The 18,008-nt window shown below is 42.1% G+C and overlaps 1 protein-coding gene across 1 annotated transcript in view; it reads left to right on the forward strand.

The window, feature by feature from the left end:
* The window catches only part of mei1 (meiotic double-stranded break formation protein 1), a gene marked incomplete at both ends in the record, with an annotated part of 379,667 nt that overhangs the window by 109,715 nt on the left and 251,944 nt on the right, over positions 1-18,008 (forward strand). The window contains 6 exons of the mRNA XM_084329092.1: positions 1,945-2,079; positions 3,620-3,734; positions 7,760-7,851; positions 8,258-8,399; positions 10,053-10,164; positions 12,426-12,486. Coding sequence (XP_084185218.1) covers positions 1,945-2,079; positions 3,620-3,734; positions 7,760-7,851; positions 8,258-8,399; positions 10,053-10,164; positions 12,426-12,486 — 657 coding nt within the window. The remainder of the gene's footprint in view (positions 1-1,944; positions 2,080-3,619; positions 3,735-7,759; positions 7,852-8,257; positions 8,400-10,052; positions 10,165-12,425; positions 12,487-18,008) is intronic.

Genomic DNA, 18,008 nt, shown 5'->3' on the forward strand with positions numbered 1-18,008 from the left:
TATATATATTGCATATATAATCAATGCAAAACTGTAAAGTGCAAATGTTGAATTTGGTTGTGGTTATATGCAAGAGAGGCCTTTCAAGTGTAAATCAGGCTCTATATGACTTGCAAGGCATAAACACATACCTCTACTGTTGTAAGTATACTTGACACCTACGGCTGCATACAGTATTTTGAGCACACAAGATTTCCCATACATATATTTGTTTGTGCCATCTCACCAGAGATTCCCACAAAGATTCCCATCCCTACTTGCCGCCACAACAAATAACCTATGAACCAGTAGGAAACATATGATACGACCTACCCTGATATTTGAATGTATTTAGTATTTATACAAACATGTCATTTGTGCATCAAGCATCCATCAGTGGTTTGTATCAGTGTGGTTCTACTGCCCAGTGGGCTGCTTTTCACTACATAATCCTATACTTATAAATGATACACTCAGGATACAATATATTTACATGAATAATAATTCCAGTAGAACTATTCATTAATATTCAGATGTATCTTGGCTAGGTGTTTTATATATATATATATATATATATATATAAACTAAAAGGAGAAAACCTTCAAGGGAAAGAAGGGACCGCACACTCCACAGGACTCGTTTTTGCTTATTTATTGTTTGCACAACGCGTTTCGCTGTCGCTTCCTCAGGTGCTAATATATATATATTTATAGTATAATATATAGTATATTTTCACACTGCTGCATTTCTCTTTATTCATGCCAGTTTGGATGTGTCAACATTCAATTAATACAGAACGGCTTGTCCAAACTCAGCTCCCCGGGAGTCTGGTGGCAGTCTACCGTAAAACATGTCGAGAGTGGCGCACTGGGCAGTTTAATTACTTTAGAATTAACTGTCGGTTGGCTCGCAGATGAGAATGTATTACAAGGCAATAAATAACACCCATATTTTTGCAAGCTTGACATAATTCTTAATGGAATACTCCCTACCGGTCACACGACGCGGGAGATGTGGAGATAAGAGACTGTAAACGGAATGTGTCCTTTACGGAAAGTCAAAAGAGCCCGGCTCTCAGTGTGCTGAGCAAAGCGCCTGTGAGAGAGACAGGCGTAGTCTTACCTAATTCAGCCATTAAAGACTGTCTTTACAATGTGTGTACATGGGTGTGTGTCTGTGTCTATGTGCGTTTGTGTATTAGCCTGTGTTTGCTTGTGTGCGGGTGTGTAGCGTGATCTGTGTGAGTTTGTGTGGACGTTGTTGTGTGCATGTCAATCTACAGGTGCTGCGTGTTTGTGTGCATCTGTGTGTGTGTGTGTGTGTGCGCCTGTGTGTTGTGCGCCTGTGTGTGTGTGTGTGTGTGCGCCTGTGTGTGTGTGTGCACCTGTGTGTGTGTGCGCCTGTGTGTGTGTGCGCCTGTGTGTGTGTGTGCGCCTGTGTGTGTGTGTGCGCGTGTGTGTGTGTGTTTGCCTGGTATTTAGGCTCTAGGCCTCCAGGCTGTCATATGGCTATGGCTGCTGTTGTGGCAACACCGCACCACACCACCACAGCTGTTATGGTGCCACGTCACAGAGAAACACGGTTGATCTTTGTAATAGGTCAATAGGTCATCACTGTTTGTTTGTTATGTGTGCCTGGAAAGAAAAAGAGAGAGGGTGAGAAAGATAGAGAGAGAAGGGGTGTGTGTGTGTGTCTGAGATACGATATAAGAGAGAGTGTGTGCCTGGGTGCCTTTCTGTGTGTGTGCATGTGTTGGTGGTGTGTAACATAGGTCTCTGTTGGCACCCACGTTAAAATAGCAGCAGCAAAGACACGCTCACTGTTGCACAGTTGTGTGTGTAATGTACATGTTTCGATGAAGATGAATAAATTACTTTTTGTGAATTAATTGTATTTTGTGTGTGTGTGTGTGTTTCTATGTGTTTGCGTGTGTACTTACTGTGTGTACTGTATGTGTGTGTCCAGGCAGCCCCCAGGTGTGCGTCTGTTCCCCAGTGGCGCAGGGTTTGTGTTTGTTTCAGAGGCTGTGATTGCTGGAGTCTCCTCCTCCAGTCTGCAGGTGGCGATGCAGGCAGCTTGCGCAGCTACCGTCCTCCTCAGGTAAACATATAAATACATAAACACACACAAATACACACACACTCAAATACACACTACAGTCTGCAGGCCACACAGCTACTGCCCTCAACACGCACGCACGCACACACACACACACACACACACACACACACACAACGGACACACACTGTCTCCACCTCCTGTCTGCAGGCCACACAGCTACCGCCCTCCTCAGGTATACACATAAACACACACGTACACTCAAAAACATACACTACAGTCTGCAGGCCACACAGCTACTGCACTCAACACGCACGCACGCACACACACACACACAGACACACACACACACACACACACAGAACCACTGAAACATTCACACAGTCTCCACCTCCTGTCTGCAGGCCCTCCTCAGGTATACACATAAACATTAAAAAAAAGTTACTAGAGTCCACACACTGTTAAACCTGCTCACACTGTGTGTTTATTGAGAGATCAATGTTTAGAGATCAACAAGATCCTGTTTGTCCTGCACCCATTTACCAGAGTGGATGTGCATTCTCTACTTTTTGAATACACATAAACACACACACACGCACACACACACACAATCACATACTGTGTATGAGAATGCCAAAATATATATATTTTTTAATAATGCATCAATGCACAGCATAAAGCAGACAAAAGGGGGAATTAATTAATTAATTAATTTTGAATTAACATTGAATCAAACATGGAATCTATGTTGACAACTGTCAAAGGGAAGCCACAGTTGTGATAGAAGGATCAAGAAAAGAGGGTGGGGTTTGACATACCGTACTTTTCGCACTATAAGCCGCACCTGACTATAAGCCGCAGCAGCTAAATTGAATGATGTGTACATATATAAGCCGCACTGGACTATAAGCTGCATGTGTTTTAATGTTTAATTACCATATGTAAGGAGTGGAGCCTGCGGCTTAATTTGACTCAACGCGGGAAACCTCACCCGGCCCGGACACGGAAAGGATTGACAGATTGATTGCTCTTTCTCGATTCTGTGGGTGGTGGTGCATGGCCGTTCTTATATTGAGCTTTAAGTTCCCACCTCTACAGAGAATGACTCCCACCTCTACAGAGAATGACTCCCATTGGGACACAATACTGTCGGACAAATAACAAGAATTAACTCATTTACAAGTTGTATTAAGTTTAGAAAATAAGGGAACAGATAAATAACATTTCAATGCAGTAAGAAAAAAGCAATATTTCGATTTTCGGATTTTGTCCACATATAAGCCGCACCGTTATATAAACTGCAGGGTCGAAAAATGGGGAAAAAAGCTGCGGCTTATAGTCCAAAAAGTACGGTAGGTCCATTGTGTCTGATGGTACAATTTTGGGATGGTAGATCAAAAAAGGCTGAATTCATGTGCAATGTTTGGGGGTATTACTATTTTGGACGGTTCTGCAATTTGACAGTTTACTCTACTTTGGGACGGTTCCTTGACATTTGTGAATTTTCTTCTTCTATGCCCTGTTGATGCCTTATGCTAGCTCCTCCTGTAGGTGTTGAGTCCTCTATCTCTGTGTTCTCCAGATTAAATCACCAGTCCAGCCCAGTCCAGTTCAAGGCTCTGGAGAAGCTAATTGAGGCCATCATTGGCAGATGTAGTGAGCTTCCCCTGCCCTCCTCTGCTCATCGCCGAAACACTGTGAGTTAGAGCCAGTAAAGAATATAGAAAAAGTCTATATCAAACCCTTTCATTTGAATCAATTCTTAAAATCCCAAGATCAATCTTTTAATCTGTGCCTATTTTCAGTGGATGTGTGAAGATTTCTTTCAGGTATAATTCATAATGCCATTAACCCTCTAAAGCCTACATAGACAAAGGTTCGCCTGGATATAGTGTTATATGTTGAGCGCTGCGCCGCTGCTGAATGCATATAAGGGAAACACTGCTCAACTAATGGTCTGAAGTCTATGCTGTTCAGTAAAAGTAATGGTCTGGCAGTGATAAAATGGTATCTGTGCATTCCTGCCAAGTAACAAGGCGCATCGCCCAGAGGAACATGTAATATTTTTTTTTTTTTATGTTCCAGGCCTGGCCTAAAATATTCAGATGTTCAGGGTTCTTTTGTTGTGCTGCTGTTATTTTGGATACAAATTTGATATTAGGAAGATATTTGAAAAGAAAATAGGAAAAAAAAGAAATTATAATAAATTCCTGCATGAATTTAACCTTATTACCCTAAATGTTAAACCACCTCATAGAAACGATGAAATATGAATGTTGCACATAATACTCCACAAAAGCATGGTCTTGATATTGGCTGAATGGAAAGACGGTTCTCCAGGGACAGAGAAGCCTAGTTCTGCCCGTTTTCCGCTCTCTCCCCTCTTCTCCTTTCTTCTCTTCTCACCCCCGACTGCAGCTGACCTGACATGTTAATCACCATGCTGCTACACCAGCAGTGCGCGCTGCGAGGTGGACGGTCCCAGAGTGCTGTACGCTCAAGTACACTCCGACCTCGTTTTTTTTTGGGGTCACAGCACGTGGGTTGCCTTGACATTTAGCCAGCTTGTGAAGTCTTCAGATTAATGAGCCTGGGGAATTATTTGCACTATCACAGGGGGGAACAAGCAATTCAATTAGCTTTCATTAATCAATTAGCTGTGTTTTTTCTTTTTTTTGTAGTCGTTTCTTTTATTCAGTCATCACACACAATACAATATGCACAATCATTCCAGACTTTCAATGGTCTTTAATTTTGGCAGTGATTGAAAAGGTACAGGCTGAAGCATAATGCTATCCTATAGCCCTATCAAATTAAGCCTTACATTTGTATTTTTTTTATTATTCACATTTGTAACTCAAAAATAGCTATACAAACCAAATCATTAAATTTCATAATATGACACTTTATAAACAGTGGGTTTGGAGCCAGGAACACTGTCTACTGTACCTAATGTACTGCCCATTTTGTATAATGTGTTTTTACTCTGGTGTGAGGGAGCCAGGGAAATCATTTAACCCTTGTGCCTCCTTAGCAACTATTTCCTGTATTTAGCCTTTGTGTGTGTGTGTGTGTGTGTGTGTGTGTGTGTGTGTGTGTGTGTGTGTGTGTGTGTGTGTGTGTGTGTGTGTGTGTACACAACAGTGGCTGTGTTGATGATTATGTCATGAAATTGGGTCTGTTTGCTTATTTTCCATATATTTACAGAATTTGAGAAGATTACATTTTGAAAACCTCTAAAAAAAAGAGTTACCAATATTAGAGGACAAAACGACCTCAGTGGTTTATTTCATGCCATTAGGGGTTAGGTTTAGGGTTACCCTAACGCTAACCGTAACCCAACCCCAACCCTAACCCTAACCATAACCATAAACCTAATAACACAAACGGGAATATAAGGGGTTACAATTCGGAAATCTTTGGAATCTTTGTTTCTTTTGTTGTCAGGAAAGACAACTATGCTCATCTCTGCTCAATGCTTGCATTGGCTGGATACTGTGCGCCACAGTGCTCTGAGGTTTGTCACAGGCTGCAAAGCTCTCACTCATCATTGCACTCTATAAGCCAGGGTTCAGTGGTCTTCATTAGCCTCATGCAGACTCACTCATTGGTACATATTTATTTACAAGTCCATCCTTGGTCTGCTTCCTCTTACCTTTGTGGGTATATCTTTAAAAACTAGTAAGTATGGTTTGCACTCAAATGACACCCTTTTACCTTTTTAAGGTTCACACTGAACTTGGCAAACAGGCCTTTATGTTCGATGCCCTGCAGCCTGGAACCACTTGCAGACAGATTTGCAGCTAGATGAGCTGATTCCTATTAGGACATTCAAACATGCAGTGAAGGGTTTGGAGGCAGATTGCATTGGAATTTGAAATAATTTCCTTAAGCTAGATTCAATTTCCTCTTGTCTGTCTTCTATGAGTATGATTCTATGAGTTGCTACTGCATGTTTTGCTATATGTGTTTTTAATGTTCGCTTTTCTGTTGTTTGCAACACTGCATTGTTGCTGATGAACACAGTCTTGCTCTAGGATGCCGTTCCCCACATGAGCAGCGTCCGCCAACAGCAGATGCTTTCGGACAATTTTCTCAAAACGCTTCGGTACAGAGGTTAAAGCTACATGACAGAAGTCATTAATTCCCCTTGGCCTGTTGTTTTTAGACACTGGGACGATGGCTGACCTTTTGCACAGGCTGGGAAAAGTACCGGTGTCCAGTGAGAACTGAGAACTGATAAGGGAGAGCCTGCAGTGCTCTACAACCAATCCCATCTGGACCCTGGAATTTGTGTGGGTTCACCCTTTTAAACTGTCCCTGAACATTAGAGAGGACAGAACAACATGACAACATACAGTACAGTAACATACAAGCACTTTAAGGTTTAAAGTTAAATTTCAGGCTTTAAGGTTAAGTGCAATTAAAGGTGCACTATGCAGAATATGGTCAACCTTGGAGAGCTGCTCCCCAGATATTTTAAGTGTTGAGACTTCTGACCTACAGTATTTCTTACCAATGACGGTGTTGATCGTTAGAGGTCTGTCTCGGTACAGTCCATGCTGTTCCTCATACTAGCTCCGGATAGTTGGCCACAAACTAGTGCAAAGTCAATGGGGTCACAGTCCTGTACAAGCAGACTGAGGACAGCTGACATTTACTTTGTGTGCACTATGGAGTACATTTCAGTGAGCCTCAGTCAGCTTGTACAGACAGGAGATTGACCCCATCGCCCAAAATAATCTGAACTATACCTTTAACAATCAACGTTTTCAGTTGTAGACTATATCTGACGTTTGAAGTGGTGTTTTGAAGAGGATTTCTTTCAAAAACAAAATTATGTATTCCATACTATTCATTCATAAATACCAATGAGCCCCCCTAAGCCTGAAAGTGATATTATGGCCAGCTCTAATATTGTAATGTAATGATATATAAGACATTTGACTGGGCTTCCTTCCAATAGTGCTTTTTTCTGAGTGCTTTTTTCCTTTTTGCCCTGAAGGAAGCTGTTTGTGCCACTACTATGCATGGGTTGTAACCTAGTTCTGTTTTAAGATAAGATAAAATACAATATACAATGATCCCCTTGGGGAAATTCAGCACATCTATTATCTATATTTTTAAGAATTTCACCATGAAATAGCCATCATATTAGCCGGAAAAGTGTTGTGGACCTTTTTTCTTTTTTAAACTTTTCTGTTCCCTACCAGAGAGCACTTCCATCACACGTGTTTGAACTTCCGACCACTCTTTTCTGCTTCTCTGAGTGCTTTTTCCCTGCTCAGGGATTCTGGCTCCAACAGATGTTTGTTTATTATTTCCAAAGGTTCTGTGCCGTTGGCGAACCGTCAAAACAACTATCCCCACTGGCAATGTTAGGACCTTTCCCTCTCTATCAGATAAACACCTGCTGTTATTTTCATATACAGTGGCCTTCACTGAAGAAACACAGAGAGGGGTTGATTGAACAGGTTCTGTCTGAATCTAGTCATTATGTTCACTCTTTCTCCTTTTTTCACAGTTCTACTTAGTGTTTTCTCTTCTCTTATATTCCTCTCCTCTCCTCACCTCACCTCTCTCCTCTCCTCACCTCACCTCTCCTCACCTCACCTCTCTCCTCTCCTCACCTCACCTCTCTCCTCACCTCACCTCACCTCTCTCCTCTCCTCACCTCACCTCACCTCACCTCACCTCTCTCCTCTCCTCTCCTCTCCTCCAGGGACGCCTGACAGGAGTGGAGCCCAGCAGCCAGGTGTCGAGGTCAGGAGGGTTTCTACTCCAGGGCCTGCTCTTCGTCCAGGCCACCTGCAGGTCAGTTGGCATACGATGTTTTGTAACAATGTTTTGTGAACTAATTCCAGGCTCTGCAAATTACCCCAACACTGCACAGTGCACCTTTAACAATACAAAGGCTACATATATCATGCCAAGGCATCTTTATTGACAGATTGGGTTTAATCAACATACATGTACAGTGAAGCAAAGCACTTTACAGCATTAATACAAAACAATAGACAACAGTAGAAAACAAAACAACAGTAGACAGACTTTAAAACAGTGATGTGTATATGCATATATATATATATATATATATATATATATATATATATATATATATATATATATATATATATATATATATATATATACTGTATATACACATATATACACATACAGTACATGTCTACCAAATCCTGTATGTGATGTTTTTGTCCAGGTTAGCTGAACAGTGTGCAGAGGATCCCACTCTGAAGGAGAATGTGTTCACAGCTCCGTCTAAACCGGCCCAGGACTCCCTAGAGTCTCTGTGTCACAGTCTGCTACGCTGCTGTGATACTGTCTGCATACCCACTGTCGCTGTGAGACACGCACACACACACACACACACACACACACACACACACACACACACACACACACACACACACACACACACACACACACACACACACACACACACACACACTTTCCACCCGCTACCTCTGCCAATTGAGATAGTATGATGACTGGCCCAAGCCGGAGGCAACACTGACTCGGGGAGTCGAGACCGGAGTTTTTTGCATTGGTGACGAGCGCAATCTCCGCTACGCCACCCAGCCGCCTCTCTTGGTGCTTCTGAATGAAATTATTATTAGTATTGTTTCCATCAGACGAGACTTAACTGCCACCAATGAAATGTTTCAAAGCCCTGATGGAGTAATTTTTTATTGATAATTTCTTTTAATGTTATTAACACTTTGATCGCCATGGGTTAAATTCATAATTTACCATCCCTTGCCAGCTCTATTTGTCTATGGAGAAGTTCCCCTTCTTTGCAGGGCTATAACTTTTTAAATTCTATTGCTAAATTGCCATTATTATGGCCCATTCAATGTCCTATATGTATTGTTCAGGGTGTAGCAACGTTAAACTTTTTCATTCACATATTCATACTAAAATATGGTCTAAAGTATAAGTATGTTTTTATCGTTTTCTGCAGCTTTATCCAGAACTTGATTTATAGCTCCAAATGCATTATATTGATGATGAAATACAGTTTGATAGCAATCGGCGCGAGATGAAAAATTTCAACTGGACGTACTTCTAGAATGATCTACGTATGATCTGATGATGACCGGATGGGTGGGGGATCGTTTATAATTCCGTGGGCAGCGTTAGATGATTCATCCAGAGTGGGTCATATGTTCATCATAGCAGTTTATATGGAATACGTTAGAAAATAACGCTGAATCTTACCGTATGTTCCTCGCACCGTTGGACGATCAGCGTGGAGTAGACCGTTTTCGATTATGGGATGTTGATCCTGATGAACCATTTCCAGGTTGTATAATACTATATACGTCCAAATAACATTGTTTATTGAGTTAGGGCGAGCGATTGATCATCCAGTGTGTTGAGATGGAGTCCGGCTACCGATCGCGAGTGCCCGGAGCACATATGGATGAGCACTTCCTGTTTGGCGCGCCCCTCCCTCTTGGCCGATCTGCCGATCGGCCACCAGATGGCGCTCTCGAACCGTTAGACAGTTGAGTGGAGCTCACCAGTACATCTCAGGGCTCCGGAGGGGAAATATGATTTCGATCACAGATTTTTGAAATATTGACATCAAAGACGAGTTACGGCGTCTTCGGCAGAATGAGCATGGCTAGGAATGACGTCTTAACTCGTCCCCGGCGATCATAGTGTTAATGGTTTATTTGATTCAGGTCGATTAACCATGACACCCCTACATCAAAGAATAAATGGATTGCCATACAATGTTACTGAAGACTCCTGTGTCCAATAAGTACTGTACTATTTTTTCATGACCACAACCCCTACAGATGCAGTTAATAATATGTATATATATTAGGGCTGTCAAATGATTAAACTATTCCTAACGTGCATCTGTAGGGGCTGTGGTCATGAGGAAATGGCATATACAGTATATATATACTGTATAATGCGTTAATGATATTAACAATATGTGTACTCGTATATTTGTGTGCGTGTGTATCTGTTTGTGTGCGTAGAGAATGTGTGAGTCTGCTCCTAATGCCCAGGTTCTCCAGTGCTTCTACTCCATCCTGTCCTGTCAGTTCTCCCTCGTCCCAGCTCTCATGCCGCTCTTCGCCTCTAAGCTTGGTGAGTTCACTTAACACATTGACCGCCACAGCAGGGGGAGCTGATACCCCATTCATTGCCAGGTCTTTATTCAATGGATATAGTTTTAGACTGACATTTGCGAGTGCTTAAAATATATCTTATATTATATCTATGGGTCTAATAATGCTGTCGGGTCTCAGTGAGCTGCTTCTAGTCAACATTGCAGAGACAGATTGTTTTTTCATTCGTACATTTCCGTTTTATACCGCTTTGAATAGAGTATGGTTTGTGTGTTTTTCAGTAATTCCAGGAAAAGGCGAGAAAAATGCATTTCACTGTAATCCAGTCATCACGTTGTAATTTTTCGGCTGATTATCTAATCATCCTGAAATCAACGCTAGATTATCACTATTATGTCTCCTTGTCCATACATGAAATGACCGTCGTAGCGGGGCGCTCCCCCCCCACCCCCACCGCAGCCAACGGTAAACAGTCATACACGGTCCACACAGATAGGTGTGATCGGGGTAGAAATAAATGTCAGATCAACGATCAAATTCATATATGATGTTCTTACCTTGTATCTGATGTAATGCAAGAGAGATAATCCAAATATTTTATCGCAATTCCAAATAATGCTTGTGGAGGTCCGCACCACACTACCGACTGTTTCACAATGAGGGGCGGGCGGGCGGAGTTACTGATGCCATCGTTGTATAGAAGTGGCTCGCCTGAATATTTAAACCCCGCCCGCTCGGCTCAGATCGACCTCCTAAAAGACACAAGCCCATTTTCAATGAGATGCAATAGCTCCGCCTGGCAGTAGAGGGCGGTGTTGACAATCTGCCAGCTCAGACAGGGTCTGAAGACTATACCAGAGGCTGCAGCTATGAATTATGAATAGAATAGCGAATAAACGAAATAACGATCCCAAAAACTAGTAAACTCTTTATTGGCGTTATTCGATTGGCGGCCAATAATGAGTAAACTCGTTTTTGGCGGGGAATGTGTTAAAGGCAGTGATGTTGTTGATCAGTAGAGTCCTTTCTCTACTTACCAGTGATGTTGTTGATCAGTAGAGTTATTTCTCTACTAACCAGTGATGTTGATCAATAGAGTCCTTTCTCTACTTCCTAGTGATGTTGATCAGTAGAGTCCTTTCTCTACTTCCCAGTGATCAGTAGAGTTCTTTCTCAGCACAATACATGCTGTTATTCACACTGGATACATGCAGCTCCGGCTAGCCACAGAACTAATGCAAAGTCAATGAGGCTACACAACACTACTCGGCCTGTATAAGCCTTCAGCGTTTATTTCAGTGTTCAGAGCATTAGGAGCTGTGTTTGTGAATAGTGCCGCCATGTGGCCGAATGACACAAAATTTAACTGGTTGTGGCGGTCGTACGATTTGGGTTCCAGGAGCAACTCTCTGAATTACAGATGTGAAGACGTTGGTCCCTAGATGCCACATAACAGGTTTTGTGAGAACTGGGCAAACAGCCATGGATGAGTAAGGGAAAAAAGGGACATGAGGTCCCAGTGGCAAAGTTATAGAATAAGGATAGGCGGACATGTGTTTCGTGTCAATCGGACTTCCATTGTTAGAAGTTATGGCTATTCAAAGTTGTAGATTTTGACGTGTTATTACAGCGCCACCATCTGGCCAATCGGTGGAATATTTGTTGTGATGCCTTGGGGCACCAATATCTATCATTGTGGCACATTTTATGTCTGTATCATGTGCTACGTTGTTGTGACAAATAATATTTTTGGAATTCTTTGAGACAGACTGACCGACCAACAGACATACAGTGCCACATATTAGCTGCTTAGTTGAAATTAAACAAAGAGAGAGAGATCAAGAGAGAGAGACATGCTTTATCAGATAAAGGCCTGTCTATAATGAGCACTGTGTGCTCATTGTTGTGCTGTTGTTGAAACGCATGAATGCCCTGGCCATTAAATACAGTTTTACGGTATTGGGCTGCTGGCCTATTTCTGACACTATTGGCTGGCTAATGATGTGTTTCACCCAATAATCTTTTAGGAGTATGTTGTTGTGGTTCATATGTATGGCAGATGGATGGATGGGTGTTTGGATGGATGGATAGATGTTTGTTGGAGGTGAAGAGGGGTTGAGTTGTTTTAATCTTTAATTTAACCTTTAGGTGTAATGGTGCTTCTCTCCTCCCCCTGTACTCCTTTTCTCTTCCTATTCCTCCTTCTCCCCCTCTTCCTCCTCCTTTCTCTCTCCCTCCTCATCCCTCTCCCCTTCATCCCACTCTTCCTCCGCTCTCCAGCATCCTCTGGTTTCTACAGATTGGCTGTAGAACACAAAGCTCTCCTCTGTTCAGGGAACAGGTAACACACTCTCTCTCTCTCTCTCTCTCTCTCTCTCTCTCTCTCTCTCTCTCTCTCTCTCTCTCTCTCTCTCTCTCTCTCTATATATATATTTCTGTGATAAATTATCTGTCTTTATCCCTCTTACTCCCTCACACACACACACACACACACACACATACACACACACACACTTTCTTTTGCGATACATGCACACTCTCTCTCTCACTCCCTCACACTCGCTCCGTGTGGTGTGGTGTGTGGCAGCAGCTGTAATGCTCCCAGACAGATAAAGCGCTGACATGGCTGTCTTAATGGAGAGAGAGAGAGGAAGATGGACGGACTCATTCTGTGTCATCTGTCTCGTTGTTCAATACCCTTCAACAGGGGACACTCAATAACAAAGCAGGCCTCCAGGCCACCATGGTAGAACACACACACACACACACACACACACACACACACACACACACACACACACACACACACACACACAGCAAATCTCTTGAAGATGAGATGTTCTATTGAGAGACTAAATTGGATGCACACTGTACATTGTGTTGAATAAAATAAGGTAACATTTTGAGCCAGCAGTTCAAGGGAAATCGTGAACAGAAAAGGACTAAGAGGACAACCCTGGTGCGAACCTCTTGCGTTGGGGAAGAGAGGAGAGCAGACCTTACCCGTCAGGCTCATGGCAGCCGGGTTATTGTAGAGAACCATGATCATGTCTATAAGGGCAACCGAACAACAAAAAGATGCCAGTGAGGGAATATGGTACGAAGCTCTTTCCAACGCGTGGTGCTTGTTGATAGTAAATCAGGTCTTCTCGTTGAGTGCATTTAAAAGTTTTATTTTCGCTTCCAGAGTGGAAAAAGCAAAGCATAACATAAACTCTGTGTTTAAACTGTAACCTAAACAAATTACTAGTGTTGCTAAATAAACCTGAAAATAACTCAAAACAACTGAAAACAAACAAAACACACACGGTTGAAAAACTGTGTGGCTTCCCTGTGACTTTCCCCAATTCCCTCCCGCTGCGCACCTGTGACACACATACAAATAGGCTGTGCCCGAGATCATCTGAGCCCAGCCTATGCCACCTGCCCAGCTAATTAGTCAATAATCTCAATAGCACCTTCACAATAACACAGCACCTTCATACAATAAAGTGACCACAGTAAAATCATCAAATTGGCTACAACAATGTCAATAAATGGTGTGCCAAATCCCAGAGCACTGAGAATTGACCATTCTAAATTATCAAAGGTGTAAGGGTCCACCTGTCCTGAGGACTGAGGTCTTCCTCTGCTGCTCCCCCCTCCCCTCCTGTCCATCCTGGCCGCGTCTATACTTTCCACAACAAACTTGTGTTTCCGCGTTCGAGTTTTGCGCTCTGATTGGCCAGGTCATGTGACATGTGCGCCAATCGTGGGACGGCAAGTTCTGCGCCTATTTCCGGGTCGAACAGCCTGCAAACTAACTAACGCCTAGTTTATCACTGGTTAAGCTTAGGCGACTCTTTCGCAGTTGGTTAAGGTTAGAGTTTGGAATCAGGGCAGGCGTTCTATCGCCATGCTCTAAGACAAACTAACCTTAACCAACTTCGAAAGAGCGCCTAAGCTTAACCATCCAAAAACTTGCGGTCCCACGATTGGGCATACATGTCACATGACCTGGCCAATCAGAGACACGGAATAGAGAGCATCTTGACCGGCAACATCACCTCCTGGTTTGGGAATAGCACTGCAAAAGACCAAAGCAGACTACAAAGAGTGACACGTTCAGCCGAACGCACAATTGGAGGGGGGCTCCCCACCCTCCAGAACATTTACTACAAGCGTTGCAAGGGGAAGGCTAAGAGAATTATTAAGGACTCGAGCCACCCGAACAACTGCCTCTTTGAACTGCTGCCGTCAGGCAAGCGATACAGGAGTCTCAAGGCGAGCACAGAAAGACTCAGAAGTAGCTTCTATCCCCAGGCCATCAGGCTGCTAAACGAACAATGAATGAACACTACACAACAACAACCACCAAACACACATAGCACACTCATCCACACGCACACACTCACTTTAAACAAACACACTGTAGCACCCACTACACACACTTTATAGCACACACCCACTTTAAACAAACACACTGTAGCACCCACTCCCCACACTTTATATTTATGGATGAAGGATTGCACTACAACTCGTACACCTTACTGTAAATTGTACCTAAAATTGTACCTCATCCCATTTCTGCTTTGCACTAGATAGTACTGTACATTAGTACACTGCATAGTTGTGTATTGTATATTATATGGTAACTCAGAACATTGTACATATGTCTATACCGAACAACTGTGACCTCATTTTCTTCTTCTAAATTCATGCTATATTATGTTATTATGTTATTTGATACTATCTTGTCTAGCACAGTCTCTGGAGCGTAACAGTAAGAAGCATTTTGTATGAAAGTATTCTGTACTTCTGTATGACAACTATTAAAGAACTTGAACTTGAACTTGAACTTGAAACACTAACTTTGTTGTGGAAAATATTCAGGCATCCTGGCCTCATGAACTGCCATCCCCTGATAAACTAACCTCTGCTGCCATCTAGTGGGCAACTGCCGCTACTAACTCTGTTGACCTCTGTTATTCATTCATGCCTGGTATTGTCTGTAATCATTAATACTTTCAATGCCAACAACGGGAAACTCGTTAGTTCATGCCAACCGTTGAGTGCCAACGATGAGAAATCTCGTAGTTTAATCGTTATTTTTTTTATTATCGATTTCCATTAATTTTTCATCAATATAGCCTCACATTACCAGTGGGGATCTGTCTGAGCTCGAACAGGGAAAATACAGCCCCTATCGTCTCTCCGGATGGTACTGCACCCCATTGGATTGGATTGAATGAAACGCATGGGGAAAAAATTGTCCGGATTCCACATTTTACTTGTCAGGCAAGTAACCGGAGACGATCCCAGTTATTGCCCACCATCAGAACAGCGTGGAATATGTCTTTCGACCACCCAGTGTTGGATCAATAAATGCGATCGATATTTGGAATGGCGATCAGGAATTGGAATAATCTTTTTGGAGAACATCTGATCTGAGGTAAGGAATCTATTTTACCAGTATTGGGATAATCAGAGCTGTTTTCACCTATATATCAACGTGTCCCATATGTGTGTGTGTGTGTGCTGATCAGGAAATAAGATAATGGATTTTTCAGCCCGCTTCTATAGCGTGCATAAGTACACATATACTATCGATAATCTAGCGTTTATTTGAAAACGATTCATAAATAGGCCGAAAAATGACAATGTGATTCCTGCAGAATCTTTTTATTTTTTTGAAAGTTTCAAAAAAACTAGCGTTTTTCAAAATGGTATAAAACGGAAATGAACCGATTAAAAAACAATCTGTTTCGACAATGTTGACTGCAAACAAGTCATTGATAAGCGACGGTCGTATTAGACACATAATTTAATATATAGTTTATGCGTTCACAAATGTGAGAGCTCTGTCATTGAATAGAGCGGTGGCACACAACGGGGTATATAGGACTGGCACGGAAAGTGTTAATGTTTAGTTTAGTTTCTTTAATAGTTGTCATACAGAAGTACAGAATACTTTTATACAAAATGCTTCTTTCTGTTACGCTCCAGAGACTGTGCTAGACAAAAAAGATAAGTATGAAATAAAATAAGTATAGCATGTAAAAAATAGAATGTAAAAAATAGAAGTCACGTACGTAGACACAAGTGTTCAGTATGTACATATGTACAATGTTCAATGCAGAATAGAAGTAACTGAGTTACCATACAATATACTATGTGTAACTGAGGGGTACAATTCCCTGACTGTATTGAGAGTATGGTATTATTAAACCACTACTTAGTTATGTACTTTAATTACTGGCCATACAGTACACGGTATATATGGTGAACACCCACACAAGAATACAGCTTAACAAGGAAAGTTATATTTAGAAGTATTTATTATTAAAGCAGCACCAATAGGTTACAATATTGAGAATTATGAATTGCGCTTATATGGCGAAGAACACTTAAGTAGGTCAAGAGCGTAAGTCCATGAGCATATTAAGATGGGTATAATTGAATACCACCTGTAGCATAAGAATTACATAAGGTACACTCGTAGTCAGCTGGAGATACTAAGGGGGTTCCCTCCGGTTGTAAGCCAGCAGGGGAGAGGAATGTTCGGATGCAAAAGTCTGGATCAACGAGGAATCAATAAGCTCCAGCTACGGGAGTCGGTACATATACTCCCCTCGATCGGCAGACAAAAGCAGCAGCTATAATCCAGTATGCGCGACAGCATGGATGAAAGCCAGCCAGCCTCTTCCTAGAGACGGGCTCGAGTGATGCTCCTCACGGGTTGATCCCACACAGCAGTGGGGTAGACGGTTCTCTGCTCCAGCAGCCACAGTACCAAAAGCAATATAATCCAGCCGGAAAAGGCTCTGCATTCGCCGGTGTAGATTCTCCTGTGCACTATACTTCACATTAACTATGTTGAACTTGACGTTATTTCACCAAACTCTGACACTTTTACTATCCTATTCGCACATATTATAAGTGCTCTATTTAGACGCAAAGTTGCTCACTTCACTTGGTCGTTGACTCGTGGTGAAGGCTTCAACTTTGGGATAAGACTTAACGTTACTTTGAACGAATGATGAACTGAATGAACTGTGGACTAAGTGCTGCTGTTTCCACCTGCGCCGTATTTATACGTAAGGTGAATTATCTAGTGCCAACCTCAGTTCTGTCTCGTATTACTGCGCAAACCTGGACATGTTGAGACATGTCTTGGCGGTGTCTTTGAACTCGAACTTGGGGGTATGGCCGTTGGCGCCTAGGGGTCGCTGTCCAATAGGAGAACGAATATTATGGTCTGGCTTGTACCTAGGTAAAGGGATATTCCGTGTATATGTACAAAGAATATACAAGGGATATCAGACGATATACAAATATTATCCAAGGGATATCAAGCAATAAATATATATATTTGGTTTAATCTGACCCTTTGTAACACTATGCAATATACTATATAGTGCAAAGCAGAAATGGGATGAGGTACAATTTAGGTACAATTTACAGTAAGGTGTACTGAGGTATGGGTTGTAGTGCAAATTCTTTGCCAATAAATATAAAGTGTGTCTAGGTTAGGGCTGGGCGATATGACCAAAAACGTTATCGTGATAAAATTATAAAATTATTTTCATATAATTCGATATCGATAATTATCGTCGATATAATGTATGTCAAGTTTAATTAACTTCTTATGCTGCTGCGAATGTCTCGAGTCGAGTTGATGTCGTCATCAGTCCGCGCACGTTAGCAGTTAGCCGACAAGCGGAATATCTCATGACAATGTAATAAATATGACACTAAAATACTCTCTTCCGCCACAATATATTGAAACGACGTCCACTGTATACCACACACTACTATGAACGTGGCCTCAGAATTCACGCCGCACACATACTCTGCACGTAAATATATAAAACATCGCCGTGC

The sequence above is a fragment of the Notolepis coatsorum genome, assembly GCF_963971535.1.
Source record: "Notolepis coatsorum genome assembly, chromosome: 14".
Taxonomy (NCBI): domain Eukaryota; kingdom Metazoa; phylum Chordata; class Actinopteri; order Aulopiformes; family Paralepididae; genus Notolepis; species Notolepis coatsorum.